This window comes from Rhinolophus sinicus, chromosome 2 (genome assembly GCF_057876585.1).
Source record: "Rhinolophus sinicus isolate RSI-liver-muscle chromosome 2, RSI-T2T, whole genome shotgun sequence".
In the NCBI taxonomy this organism is placed as follows: Eukaryota; Metazoa; Chordata; class Mammalia; order Chiroptera; family Rhinolophidae; genus Rhinolophus; species Rhinolophus sinicus.
The window spans coordinates 164,636,220-164,650,216 of NC_142502.1; the positions used below are offsets into that span (position 1 = coordinate 164,636,220).

The 13,997-nt window shown below is 43.5% G+C and overlaps 1 protein-coding gene across 1 annotated transcript in view; it reads right to left on the reverse strand.

Moving 5' to 3' along the window:
- GALM (galactose mutarotase) overlaps positions 1–13,997 on the reverse strand; it is a 46,428-nt gene that overhangs the window by 19,751 nt on the left and 12,680 nt on the right. The window contains exon 4 of the mRNA XM_019742276.3: positions 9,374–9,455. Coding sequence (XP_019597835.2) covers positions 9,374–9,455 — 82 coding nt within the window. The remainder of the gene's footprint in view (positions 1–9,373; positions 9,456–13,997) is intronic.

A 13,997-nucleotide genomic window follows, 5' to 3' on the forward strand; every position in this document is an offset into this window, starting at 1 on the left:
CTGCAGCTCCACCTCACTGAGGCATCCGCTCTTCTTCCTGTCACAGATTTTTGAAAGCATGTTCAACACCAATGGCCTCCTTTAGCTCGTGTAGGTAGCTTCTAGATCAGGGGTGTCAAAACTGCGGCCCACGGCCCAACTGCGGTCCGCAATCCATTGTTAATTGGCCCACAGCAAATTCCAAAAATATATTTAGTTTACTTAAATAAACCAGGTGAGGCAATACGTACTTCACCTCGAGTGAGTGGCCCGGCTGTTTGTGTATTTTACCGCATATGGCCCTTGGTAAAAAACGTTGAAAAAAGTTTTGACACCCCTGTTCTAGATGTACAGATACCCTGGCCCCATGCTAAAGCAGATGAGTCAGAATCTCGGCGGTGAGGCCCAGGATTCTGTAGTCAAGCACGGTGCCTTCGCTGGGAACCCGGCTGACTCTCGCCTCACTGTCAGGTACTCCTCCAACTGCCCCAGTGTGGCGTCTACCCACACCACTCCATGAAAGGCCGTCAGAAGTAACAGCCACGGCAGCCCATACACTCCACATACTCCTCCCGGGTCTCCCTGGTTTGACCTCTCTGCAGCACTGACGCTGTTGGTCACTCCAAGGCTTTCAGTCACCTTTTCTTCTTCTGTCTACTTCTGACCATCCCCTTTGGCACTTTTAGTGTGAGTCTTTCTTGCACCTTAAATATTGGTGGTTGTTTCCGTGGGTTCCTCGGGGTGCAGTTCTTTCTCAGCCACTGGTCTGCTCAACCAGTGGTTCCTCCCTGGAAAATCCACATGGCTTAATCTACAAAGCACGTGCTGATTTACATCTCCCGTTCTTGTTTCTCTTCTATCATCCTACCCATCTGCCCAACTGCTTGCTGGACGTCCCCATCTGGATGCCCCACAGGGGCCTTAATCTCAAATATGTCCGAAACCGAATCCATAGCTCCCCCGCCCCTCCCGTCACCCATGCCACCCCCATGCCAGCTCCTCCTCCTCCTTCTCCATTCATGACTCAGAGTCTCCATTTCTACTGCACAGGAGCTCCCTAGAAACCTAGGAGTCATCGTACAGCCTTCCTGCTTCTTCATCTACTACATTCAATTCAGGCCTCCTGATTTCACCTCTTAAACACTCGTATGAAACTACATTTCTTCCATCTGCCCGTAGTGTAGGTCCCCTTCATCTCTCACTCGGACGACTAAGACAGCCTCTTCCCTGGTCTCTGTCTCCAGTCAAGCCCTACCCCAACAGTTGCTGGGTGGTATTTCTAAAATGCCAATCTTGCTAGGGCAATCCCCTGGCTTAAGACATGTCAAAGCCCCATATGATCTAAAGATAAATCCCGACTCCCTAGGATGGCACAGAAGGCCCATCGTGACTGCACCCAACTGCAGGGCTGGGACTAGGGTGAGGCCAATGAGGACCCTCGGGTGCAAAATGTAAGGGACACTCACTCTCAGGTGCTAACTTTGCACATGCACAACCCCAAGAGTGAGTGCTGCCTTACGCTTTGCACCCTAGGTACCAGCCTCTCTTGCCTCAGTCTAGCCCCCACCCTGCCCAACTGCCTTTCTTGATTTTTGGGTTATCAGCCCACCAAGAGTGCTACAGTACTCTCACTCTTGTTGCTAGATCATCACAGACATTTTTAAGAAGCTTCTTACAGATCCTGAGAAAGCCTCCTCCCACCTTCAACTCTTAGCCCCACGGGCATTATCTCTACTGCTGCCCAGCCCACAGTAGCTTCTCCACTCCTGGTGAGCTTCTCAAACATAGAGATAGTGTCTGATCATCTTTTTATGGCCTGTGCCTGAGGCAGCATGTAGAAATCAGTAGGCATTCCATAAGTGTTACATGAACTGGATGCAAATCCATTCTGGAAACTTGCTTGAGGTAGCCTCAGGCCCACGGTGCAAAGCCCCCAGTTACCTCTCAGCCCCTTCAGACCTCTCAGGATGGCTGTGTCCAGAGCTGAGGTGGGGCAGGGGTGGATATTAAAACCATCAGCTCTCCAAGGGTGGTAGTCAGAGCACTAGCAAATAACTCTCCTGACAAATTTACTTGATGATAGTCGGAAATTTTCATAAGAATTACATAATGCCTGACCAAGTGCTAATTTCTGAGCTTCCTTCCTGCCAAATTTCCACTGCGCTGGCTCATAACTGCCAATCTCGTAGCAGTGATGTGTTTTCTAGCAAGAAACAGAAGTAGCTTTGGGAGTTATTTTGGGGCCTCATTAAATTCTTCTTGCGACAATTTCCTAGCGTGATTCAGTAATGCACACCCATGTAGAGTATCATTGCGACCAGGAGACATCCTTAGAGTTTCTGTACTGAACTTCCTTGAACACTGCCTAGGAGGGACCTGTCAGAGAAGAAACAGCTCTAAGGTAAATAACATTCTATGAGATCCAGTATCACAGCTTCACTTCTGTAGTGTTATTACGTCCTTTCTTAACTGTGGCCTATTTCTTTGAGGACAGGATCTGTGCTATATACACATCTGTATGTTCTCCATGCAGGCAGGGCATATCTACTTTGCTCAACTTTGCTTCCCCAGAGCTGGCATAGTACCTGGCACCTAGGAGGTATTTGATATCATCGGGTTATGGAGAATGGGAAAAGAGAAACTTGGGGAGCAGACCCGGAGCTGGAGGGGCTCATCTCTAGACCTACAGAGCTGAGGGTGAGAAGCAGAACACCACACTCTGGCTTTCCATGTAGTGAGGTCCCAGCATGCCTGCCTCCTCCTGCAGGCAGACTGATGGCCAGGCCTGGAGTCCTGAGTGCACCAGGGTCTGGTGGATAGTGGAAGGCAATTTCATTCATCTGATCAATCAGAAACAGAGAAGCTGGCTCTCCAACCCAGAGTCCTGGCTGCTGTTGCTCCTCGGTAGAACCTTGGGGAAGTTAATTTTCCTCTCAGTGTGCCATCTTCCTCCTCTAGCTAGCCTGCCAGCTCCCTTCAGACATTCTAATGGCGATGAATTAACCAAAAAAAAAAAATGTTTTTTAAACCACCCTGAAGATTACAAAAAGGAAAACAAATGATTGCTATTCTCAAAAACGATGATTCCATTTATGTATATGATACATAGGAGGACAACCATAAACTATCATTACCTCGAGGGAGGAAAAAAAGACCAGAAAACTCCTCTGTGAACTACTCAGAAGACGATGCGACCAACTTAGCAGGGTTTTACATAGAATTTCAGGGGCTCCTGAATCTTGTAAAGTTCTTTCATCTTCTCAGACATACAAGTTTGCACACTGGTTAAGACTGCCTGGGTTAGAAGTTCCTTGTGGTCTTTGAATCAGTTTTAGAAATAGACAGAACCTCAGACTTTAACTCATGTGACCGCCATCTAAGGAGATTTTACAGATGAGGTTTGAGGCCCAGAAAGTTTTCATGGCTGACTTGAGGGTGTAGCTGATGGGTAGCAGAACTGAGATCTGCTTCCACGTTTTCTAAATCCCCGTTATCCCACAGTATTGTTTTAATGTACCATGCTGAAAATAAATGTAAAGAAGGGGGAAGAGTGGAGCGAGACTGGCTGTCAGGGGAAAGGAAGGAGTAGCTGTTCCTAGAATGTACAGAGGGTGCCAAAAAAATGTACACACATTATATATATACACACACACACATATATGTATATCTATGTATTTTTTAATTTTATTGGGGAATATTGGGGGACAGTGTGTTTCTCCAGGGCCCATCAGCTCTAAGTCATTGTCCTTCAATCCAGTGGGGGAAGGTGCAGCTCAGCTCCAAGTCTAGTCACCATTTTCAGTCTTTAGTTGCAGGGGGCACAGCCCACCATTCTATGTGGGAATTGAACCTGCAACCTTGTCGTTAAGAGCTCGCGCTCTAACCAACTGAGCCATCCGGCTGCATGTTGTGGAGGGCACAGCTCTCTGGCCCATGTGGGAATCGAACCAGCAACCCTGATGTTTAGAGCTCGTGCTCTAACCAACTGAGCCACCCGGGCGACCAGTACACACACATTAAGAAAGAAAAAAAACTATATTAAAAGTACGCTGATGGTAACCACTTTGAGCACCTCTTGTAATTGCAGAAGTCAAATGTGACTTATATTCATCTTTTGTTATCGGTATATATTGAGTATTGTAATTTTAACACAGTTTTTTCCTTTCTTAAATGTGCACACATTTTTTTTTGGCACCTCTGTATGGAGTAGCTATTACTTGGTTTCATTTTTGTGTTTAGTGTCGATTGGTTTTCTACCTTCAAGCCAAGGAGACTAAGTTCCCTTCTGGCTCTCTACTTTGGATCTATAACTAAAGCCTGAGCGATCATCTGAGGTAGGCTTGTGTTGTAGAGGGGAACGTAGGGGAGCCTGGTCACAAGATGAGCTCTGAACAGCTTATGTCGTTACAAAAAGCCCAGAGCAACAAAGAATCTACTGTTTCCAGGAAGTGGGGGAAAGATTTCTAAGGAGAAAATACGAGCCTTGAAGAAAGAGTAGGGGTTTATGCAGCAAAGAAAGGGATACTGGGTGGTCCTTATAGGTAGGAGGGGAGGTACTGAACTAGGGTGGGGTGTGAGTGAGGCCCCGTGGGAGATGGGCCTGGGAGGCAGCTGGTGTCTGGCCTGGGAGCCATCTAAAGAGGTTTGTATTTTAAGCTGGGGAGGATCAGTGTCAGATTTTCATTTCAAGTACATAACTTTAGTAACAAGATAGAGGACAGCTCTAAAGAGATTTTTTTCCTCCCAATTAGATTCATTTGTTCTATAGTCCAGATTCATTTGTTCATTCACTAATTCCAGTTTATGAAGCTCATAATAGAAGCCAGGCACTGATCTAGACAAGAAAAGATAGACTAAACCAGGACAGTGATGATGGGGATGGAGCCATATAATCAATAATACATACTGAGGAGGCAGAGTTCAGATACTTAGGAGCTAAAAAATCAGCATGACAAACAATTTTGGGTGGGGGAGGGGTGGGATTGAAAAGGAAAGAGGAAGCAGCATATTGATGGAGTGTTGAAATAAATATTATGTCCAATATTTTAGAATTATATAAAGTTTAAAGATATTTTCTGGAAGAAGCTCCAAAAAGATTGAAACATGTAGATCAAAACAGTCTTCGTTTGGACCATCTTTGAACCAGGAAACTACTTTGGAATTTGTTTGGAATTTGTTATTTCTCCAGGGCAGAGACTTACACCTGCCCCTAGGAAAGTAATTATAAAATTGACTGCATTGTAGGTTGAACCCAGAAAGGTTGAAATAAATACACAGATCTTGCTGGGTCCCCAGCTTTGTGGTAAGCCTTTCCTACCAGAATTCTAATTGTGTCAAAATGGGGTTGCTTTCATGTAATTTTAGAATGAGCTTTCAAAAAACAGAAAACAGCAAGTGAACACAGACGGGCCAGGGGACAGAGTGGGTTGGATAGATGTTTATAAAAATAAAAGGTATCTTTTTCTCAAGGAAAAGAATAAGATGAGATTTTCCTAATGTGTCTTTAAGAGGCAAAAGACCTACTAAGCATGCATTTTTGTTTTCTTAATTCCTTATCTACTACTGCAAATAAAGAGCAGCAAAACTAAAAGAAAAACAACAACACAAAAACAAAGGTTACATGCTGTAAATGCCTTTCAGACCCCTGCTTAGTCCTGCCCCGTGCTGTCTACAGGTCGCCTGCAAGTCTGAGTTCTGTAAGGCGAAAGGGTGAAACGTAGGATTTACATCCCTGAGAGTGAGTCAGTCCTTGGAGAAACAGAGTATTGCATTTTCTCACCTGCTCACATTTAGCTGGCTTAGTACCTGAGCAGGGCACCAAGGACCGGCTTCCCCTTGTTGCCACAGGCAGGACACTAGACTCAGGTCCTACAGCTAAATGCCTGACGTGGAAGCACCGAGATCCCAGACGGGAGTGCTCGCTCTCTGTGACCATCCCTACACACCTGTGCTTCCTGGTAAGGGGCTTTCAGGAGTTCCATTTCTGGGAAACTACAGGGGCAGCCTGACTGTAACAAACAGGCACACACTCAAGAGGTGCCCCAATCACAGTGTGTGTGCCCATCCTAAGTAGTTGCAAATGCTTTACAGGCTGCAGTTTATTTATTTTTTTAAAGTAGGAAAAAACAATTGCTTGGAAGAAGGAACTCTAAACTAATTACTGACATGCAAATCCAGCCTGACAGCTTAGCTGCAAACGTTGGTCCTGGTCTAGGGGGTGAAACGAGCTCTCAGCCTTGCAGGGGCCTCTGTTGGTACAGCCATGGCACAGTGGAGAGGCACCTGTGAGCAAGGACCATGTGCTCAAAATACCACTGCTGACTCCAAGGGGCCCAGAATTTCATCCAGAGCAGTAGTTTCAGAAGCTACCTGATGGATTCTGTTCTTTTACTCAAAATATTCTTCTCTCTCTCTCTCTCTCTCTCTCTCTCTCTCTCTCTCTCTCTCTCTCTCTCTCTCTTTTTCTTTTTCTTCCAGAAGAAAAGCAAAGATTATGGTGTCTTCCATCCTAGCAAGACCCAAGCAATATTGTTTGCCTGTTTTAGGAAGCCTCCGGGGCTGACAAATTGGCAGAAAGTTGTGATGGGAAAAATGAGGTTGACGTGAAATTACTGGAATGGGCCCCCTCTGAAAGAAAGGCTTCTGATACCCCCACACTTAATGAGGCATTTCCACTGGGCTTGAAGAAGTCATGTAATACAGGCTGTTGAAGGTCCCTTTTCACTGAGTACCTGTAACCACAGTATTACAGCTACTGTAAAGTAAGAGGTGCTATTCTCTCCTGACAATGGGTTTTCCCATCACTTGAAAAATTATTTACCAAGTGTCTGTAACCAAGGTGAAAACACCCCCAAAGTTTAGATCTGTATCAGCATTGCCCTCAAGAGCAGGTCAGGTTACAGCTTTTATCAAGAGCAAACAAAAAGAAGGAGTTGAAAAACAAATACAAGTGTAAATTAATAGCCACAGAAAGCAGAGACCAGGGACTACTAAAACATCTTTGTATCACAGAAAGATAATGATTTTGGAAGCCAGCCTAGGGAATCTGGCAGAAAGTCCATAGGAGGCTGACCAAATGAAGCTACAGAAGTTGCAATTTGTCAGATTAAGCATTTGGGAGAAGCCCACACAGAATTCAAGGAATTAGCTGACAAAAGTCCTCAGGGTTAAAATGTTGTCCTCAGCTTCCTCCAAACCCACCCCAGTTCTCCTGCGTGAGCCACTTTTTCAGACATGTTCAGTCATTAGCTGCTCTTATGACACTGGTTGCAGTTCTCTTGGTTTCTTTTTTGGCACAATGATGGTAAGAGAGACTTCTCTCTGGGAGCTCCAAGTAAAAATAAAGAGGATTTTTATGATTTTAAAAAACAAACACAATGAGGATTTGGGGTGGAAGTCAGAGGATGGGGATGGTGAGCAAAGTAACTGATTTATGGAGTAAAAGACATTCATATGCAAGGAGAACGAAGTTTACTGCCAACCTCTGCCACCTATTTACCTTCATGGTTTGAAGGGTGGTGGAAATAGCAGTAAAATGTTATACTAAGAGCCTTGTAGAATCACAGAGTGTAAGAGCTCCAAGCGACCTTACAAACAAATTAATTGGTTCTCAATCATAAGTCATGATACAATTTTCATTGGTTCACAGAAAACTGAGATTTATTTGGATAATCTACTGTCACACTTCTTTAAAAAGCAAGACGAATTCAATTTAAAGGATTGTTCTTTAGTCCGAGATTAAATTTTCCCTACTTTTGTGGTATTAAAATATTCTTCCTTTTATGAAAAGATAGTGATTATCAGTGTCAGTTTGGGATTTAAAAAAAAAAAAGAAAAAAAATGTAGTCTATCTCTGTTCCTCATTATTATCCCAATTAGTTTTTAAAAATTTATTGAACTATAACATACATACATCCCCAATTAGTTTTAATAGTCCTATATATAGCTTTCTAACTTGGCAAAGTGAAACGTTGGGCAACCCCATGTAAGTCTCTCAAATTGTTTTTTAAAGAAAATTTACTGGTCCATAAAATTGGATTGAGTTCAAGGTCCCTCCCACTTGCAGAAAAGGAAATAAGATAGTAGAGAGGTTACATGTTAAAGCATTATACATACACTGAAGGTCCCCGAGCTAGTTAACAGCAAAGCCGAGACTAGGATCAGGCTCTCGTCTCCCGGAGTCCAGAGCTCTTACACCCTACTCAGCTTCACAGGTGTACAATAACTAATACAGACTTTGAGGCTAAAACCACTTACAATGCAGAACTGAGACGGACATGACTTTATGCGGTCCCTTAGATTGCATGTTAAACTCCATTGTGCTTTGCCACAATTACCTCTTACAGTCACGACAAATAATATTTACACAGCATGAATTATGCATTTGTGTGATTTCCATCTGATCAACACTCCATAGGGTAGCACACGATTTTTTAAATATACACAAATAAATATACACTTATCTCATCCCTTCCACTTACACCTGCGACCTAGTGCAAAACTATAACACTCAGTTTTTTCAAATTGAGATATAATGCACGCACCATCAAATTCACCCTTTTAAAGTGCACAATTTCATGGTGTTTCGTATATTTACAGGGTTGTGCAACCATCTCCACTGTCTATTCCAGAATCTTTTCATCATCCTGCAAAGAAATCTTGTACCCATGGTCACTCCCCATTACCCTCTGCACGAAGCGCCTGGCAACTCACTAATCTACTTTCTATCTCTAAGGATTTGCCTATTTGAACCAAAGTACTTTTGATCCCAAATAACAACCAAGATGATCTCAAAACTTAGGAGCGCACACACACACACAGACACACACACACACACACACACACACACACACGAATTTTGATTTTAGCAACACCTCACTTTCCCTCTTGATACTCCGCCCTCTCCCCATTCCACCCCCGCCCCCCAACTGTGTCTCCGAGGTGACTTATCTGCATTTGTCCTCCTCAGGGTACAACTCATCCTACTCCTTCCTCTTTTATCAAAAACTGTGTCATGTTCTATCAGTGTCCTGTGCTTGCGAGGTAATGTTAAATAAATTTATCTCAGCTAAGATGCTAAGATGTAACACGTGTACATTTTAGTGGAGAACGTTGGGAGTCTAAAGCTCAGCTAGAATGATCGTGTGACCTAGTGTGTTTGGGACCGTGCCCTGGCTTAATTATGAATAGCATCCCCTTTCCCTCTCAAAAGAGTCCTGGTTTGGGTGCTTAATTCTATGGCCATCCAACCTTATTCAAAATCAATGACTAATCATGGTCATTATAGGTATTTTGATAGGCCAACAGGGAAAATAAATTTAGGTAAATGAAGTTTTGATGCTCCTCAAAATGCACCTCAGCTCTGCATTCCCATAAATAGTTTAAATTCACCAACCTGTAGGGATCAGGGTTTCATCCACAGGCAAAAAAGCATCAGCTTCTATAGTGACTTCATGGTCATATATATTCGGGGAACCCTGGGAGGGAAAAGGTAGAGTAAAAAAGATTTAAAGCTTAGTCTTATTTTATATATTGGCTTAATAACTTCCCTTGTAGAAATGCTTTCAGGCATTGACAAAAACTTTAGAAATCCCATGTGACTTATGGTGATGAGTAACACGTTCATGTACATGTGGGTAGATAGGGCCCCAAAATAGCAGGTGATACATTTGCGAGAAGCTTTCAAGTGTGATCCCAGCATGCATTTTCTTTTCTCAATGGAATTAGAAAGGTGAAAAGTCAGAGAGACAACAGTGATTTGAATGCTTTTTGGATTTTGGCTTAGCAGAGCGGTTTCTTCCACTCTCCTCACATGACAAACAGAAGAGCAAGGATAGGTGACCTGTAACTTACAGGGTAGCTGAGGCATCACTTTTAGGCTCATGAGATGTGGGGCATGTCACCCTTTTTCTGGCACAGCTCCCCCCCAGAGGACATACTCCCTGTTACACGACAGAAGCCCAGCAGTCAGGACTGGGGTCCCTGCCTTTGAGTGTTCGTTGGCCTGTCTCCCCCTTAATGATGCAGTCTGCCCTTCTGGGGGAGTCAAAGGCTGGTCAGTGGTCAGAAGGCCTGGGATCTAGTTCCAGCTCTCATTGAGTGGTCACGGGGAAGTCACTTAACCTCCTAGGATCTCATTTCCTTCGGTGTAAAATTGGGTTAATGGTACTCCCACCTTTTCTAGGATTCTTGTGAGGAAGACTTTAGTAAAGAAGGTTTGGCTGTTGCAAATTGGAAAATACACATGTACGTTTCTAATTTAAGGAATTTTTAAAAAATGATGAATAGTATATTTTAAAGCTTCACAGCAGAAGATCTGGAAGGAGAACCAGGTGAGAACTTTTGCTTAGTGAATACCCAAAAATAAGCTAAACCAGTGGTTCTCAACTGGGGATGATTTTGTCCTGTCAGGCAAAACTTTACAATGTCTGGAGACATTTTTGATTGTCAAAACTGGAGGTCTGCACCCCGGCCCAGGGCAGCTCAGACTAGAGGGGTCACCTCCTGTGTGGCTCTCCCTACTGCCATCGTTTCCTGCCTCAGGGGTACCACCAGCACCGAAGAGGCCTCTGGGACAGAGGCAAGTTTCTTCCCTGATGAGGGAAGAGTATTTGAGACTGTTTCCTTGGCTTTGTCTGTTTCTTGGTTCAATGCTCAGTTCAAGATTGAGTAGTATGTATTCCATTGTATGAATCTATCACGACTTGTTTATCCATTCTCCTGTTGATGGACTTTAGGGTTGTTCTAGTTTTTTACTATTATGAATAAAGCTGCTTAGGAATTTCCTTTTTCTGTTTGTGTTTTTAGCATTAGGGCAGAAAGAAAATGATTCAACATGAAAATCACACACCAAATACATTAATGCATCCAAGATGTTAGGCAGTGGCCTGAGAGGGGAAGGAAAGGAACATTTATTAGGCACCTAGTCTGTGGATGGTTATTGGGTCACTAAGCAGCACTAACATTCCTTCATTAAAGGGAAGCGTGCTTCATTTTATGACTCTTCTGACCTGGATTAATGCAATGATCTACTCTGGTGGAATATTACTGTTGGATCATTTCCTCTCTAGGCTGATGAAAACTTGGCAAGGAATGCTAATTCAGAAATAGAACTTGAGGCCCATCTCTGAGTTCAGTGTTTTGGTGAACTTTGCTTGGCTGCTACTGGTTTGTAACATTAACCATTTATAGAGCTCATCGTGGCCTGCAGGGGGCTTTAAAGACTTTTTGCGCATTGCTACTACCACTGCCTTAATTCAGCTCTTATCGCTTCTAACAGGATACAACAGACACTATTGGTTACTACCCCAAAGCCATAGCAACTCCTTTACCCGCACTATCCCTTTCCCCAGGAAGAACTCTGACCTGTTGATTTATCCTATACTAGACTATATATTCAGAGAAAGGACCCCTTCCCTGGCCCCAGAGGACAAATTTTGATTGGTCTAAGCCTGGGGTGTCCAAACTGCGACCTGCGGGCCAACTGCGGCTCGCGATCCATTGTTAATTGGCCCGCAGCAAATTCCAAAAATATATTTAGTTTACTTAAATAAACCAGGTGAGGCAATAGTACTTCACCTTGAGTGAGTGGCCTGGCTGTTTGTGTATTTTACCGCATAGGGCCCTTGGTGAAAACCATTGAAAAAAGTTTGGACACCCCTGGTCTAAGCCAATCATGGTGGTCAAATTACCTTGCTGATGATTGGGTTAGGCAGGGCATAGGACACACTTCTGGCCAACAAAATGTGAGAGAAGCTGGGGAGCTTCTGGGAAAAGTGTTGCTTGTTCTTGAAAATGGAACATTTCAAGAGGGGCGGCTGGATGGCTCAGTTGGTTAGAGCGCAAGCTCTCAACAAGGTTACCAGTTCGATTCCCATATGGGATGGTGGGCTGTGTCCCCTGCAACTAAAGGTTGAAAACGGCGACTGGACTTGGAGCTGAGCTGCGCCCTCCACAACTAGATTGAATGATAGATTGAAGGATGACTTGGAGCTGATGGGCCCTGGAGAAACACACTGTTCCCCAATATTCCACGCCACCCCCCAAAAAAGGAACATTAGTGATATGAAAAAAATGAATAGGTCCTTTTCTGTCTCTGGATGTGACTATATGAAGAGGTGATTCCTGGAGTTGAGGCAACCATCTGGTAACCATGAGGGGACAAGCTTGAAGACAAAAGCCAAAACACTGAAGAAACAGGATGGAAAGATGGAAGAACCTGGGTCCTTGGTGACATACCTACCCAGTCATACCTGAACCACATCAAAAGATCCCCCAGGCCTGCTTTCACAGCTCTTTAGGTAAAGTTTCAATAAGAAACATGTTCTCTCAACGTTGTGTTAGGCAAAGGAAGGAACACTCACAAAACTCCCAAAAAACAACAACAACAAAAAACCAACAACCTCAATCAACCTGCAACCTACATACTTTTTCCATTCTTTGAAAAACACAGTTCTCCCTTCCCCCCAGGCCTCCAACACTCAAACTTAGAAGTGGTGAGTCAAACCTTGGCCCCAAGCAGAATAAAAATATTGCTATTAAATTTTAAAAACTAACAAAAGAAGAAAATATATTGGATGAACTAACTACTTTAAATATCAAGTTTTTACCTCTGTTCCTGGGGAGGGTTTAAGACACATGGTTATGTTTCCCTGGGGAGGGCAAGAGGTGTTCTGAAAATGCCGAGGTCCCTTGACCCCAGGCCGTCGACTGACCATCCGCTCTTACCCAAAAGGCTGAGGGCTCCTGCCCACCCTCACGCTGAAGCTAACGGCTGTGGATTTGAGCTGCACTTACTAAGGCGGTATACAGAAGGGAGCTGACGCTGACCACCCTTCTGTGTGGGGTCTGTGATCTGGAAACTATTCAGCCTTGGGAAAGGGATTCAAAAATACCTGTCGCTCCAAGTCCCTGTAGGATTGGAAGGGTGTAAAATTCTGGTCAGGAGGGTCCTTCTACCAGGTAAACGAAAAGAGCCTTAGTGAACCTTACATTGCCATTTTGTTTACTTCACTGGAACACACTGGCAGATGTAATACCTCAAACGTAATTTTTCTTTCTGTTTCTGAATCTGTTCCTTTAGACTACCCCCTGATTCTAAAATAGGATGTTCTAAGTGTACAAAAATGTAGAAAATAGTGAAAAATCACCATGATCTACTACCTACATAAAACCATTAATATTTTGTTCCATTTTTGCCAAGTGTCTTTCTGAACTTATTTTAAAAAGTAGGGTCTTTAGTTACATTATTGCAGAGCCTCTATGGCTGGCCATGTGTGTTTTGTTTTGGTGTTCTGGTTTGTCTTTAAGATCTCAAGAAGGATAGTAAAAGTTCCTGAAGATAAGGGACAAGCAAGTGAAGAACCATCTTTCTTATTTTTGAAGGGAGAACTTTGGAAATTATATAAGAACCAAGTAACTCATGCTATTTGAAAAGATCATAGAAAAAAAATTAGCATATTATCAGCAAACTCCTAAAAGAGGATGAAAATGCAAGATATCACTAGTTGTCTGTGAACATCATCTTGTGGTAGGAAATCATGCCAAAGTGATTCAAGCATAGTAGACAATGAACGATGTTCTTCAGATGAAGAGGAAGCAACAGATATAATCTAGAGTTTAGCTAAACCTTGTTCTTCTGTCTCAGGCAATAGCCTCCTCAATTAGGAGGGAATGAGGTAGTTTAGAGATTATCAAAGGGGGGTTGTCAGTGCCGCTACACCACTGTTAGGGTAGGCTGTGCTGTGGGAACACACAAATGTTGGCAGTATATATCTAAAGGGGTTGGGCCAAGTATATTTCCAAAGTTCCAAGGGTGGAAAGCACTTTAATTATAAGTAAATTTTGGGGGTAGGAGTGAAATGGGGGAAGCAAAGGGAAGTACATGTTATAGTTAGATGAGAGGGAGTTCTTAAAATAGCTAGTTAGTTTCTGAGTGCATGGGAAGCAGATAATTCTAATGGCAGTACAATGTATCCATCCTATCTTTCTCTATAACTTCCATTTATTCAGCACCTACT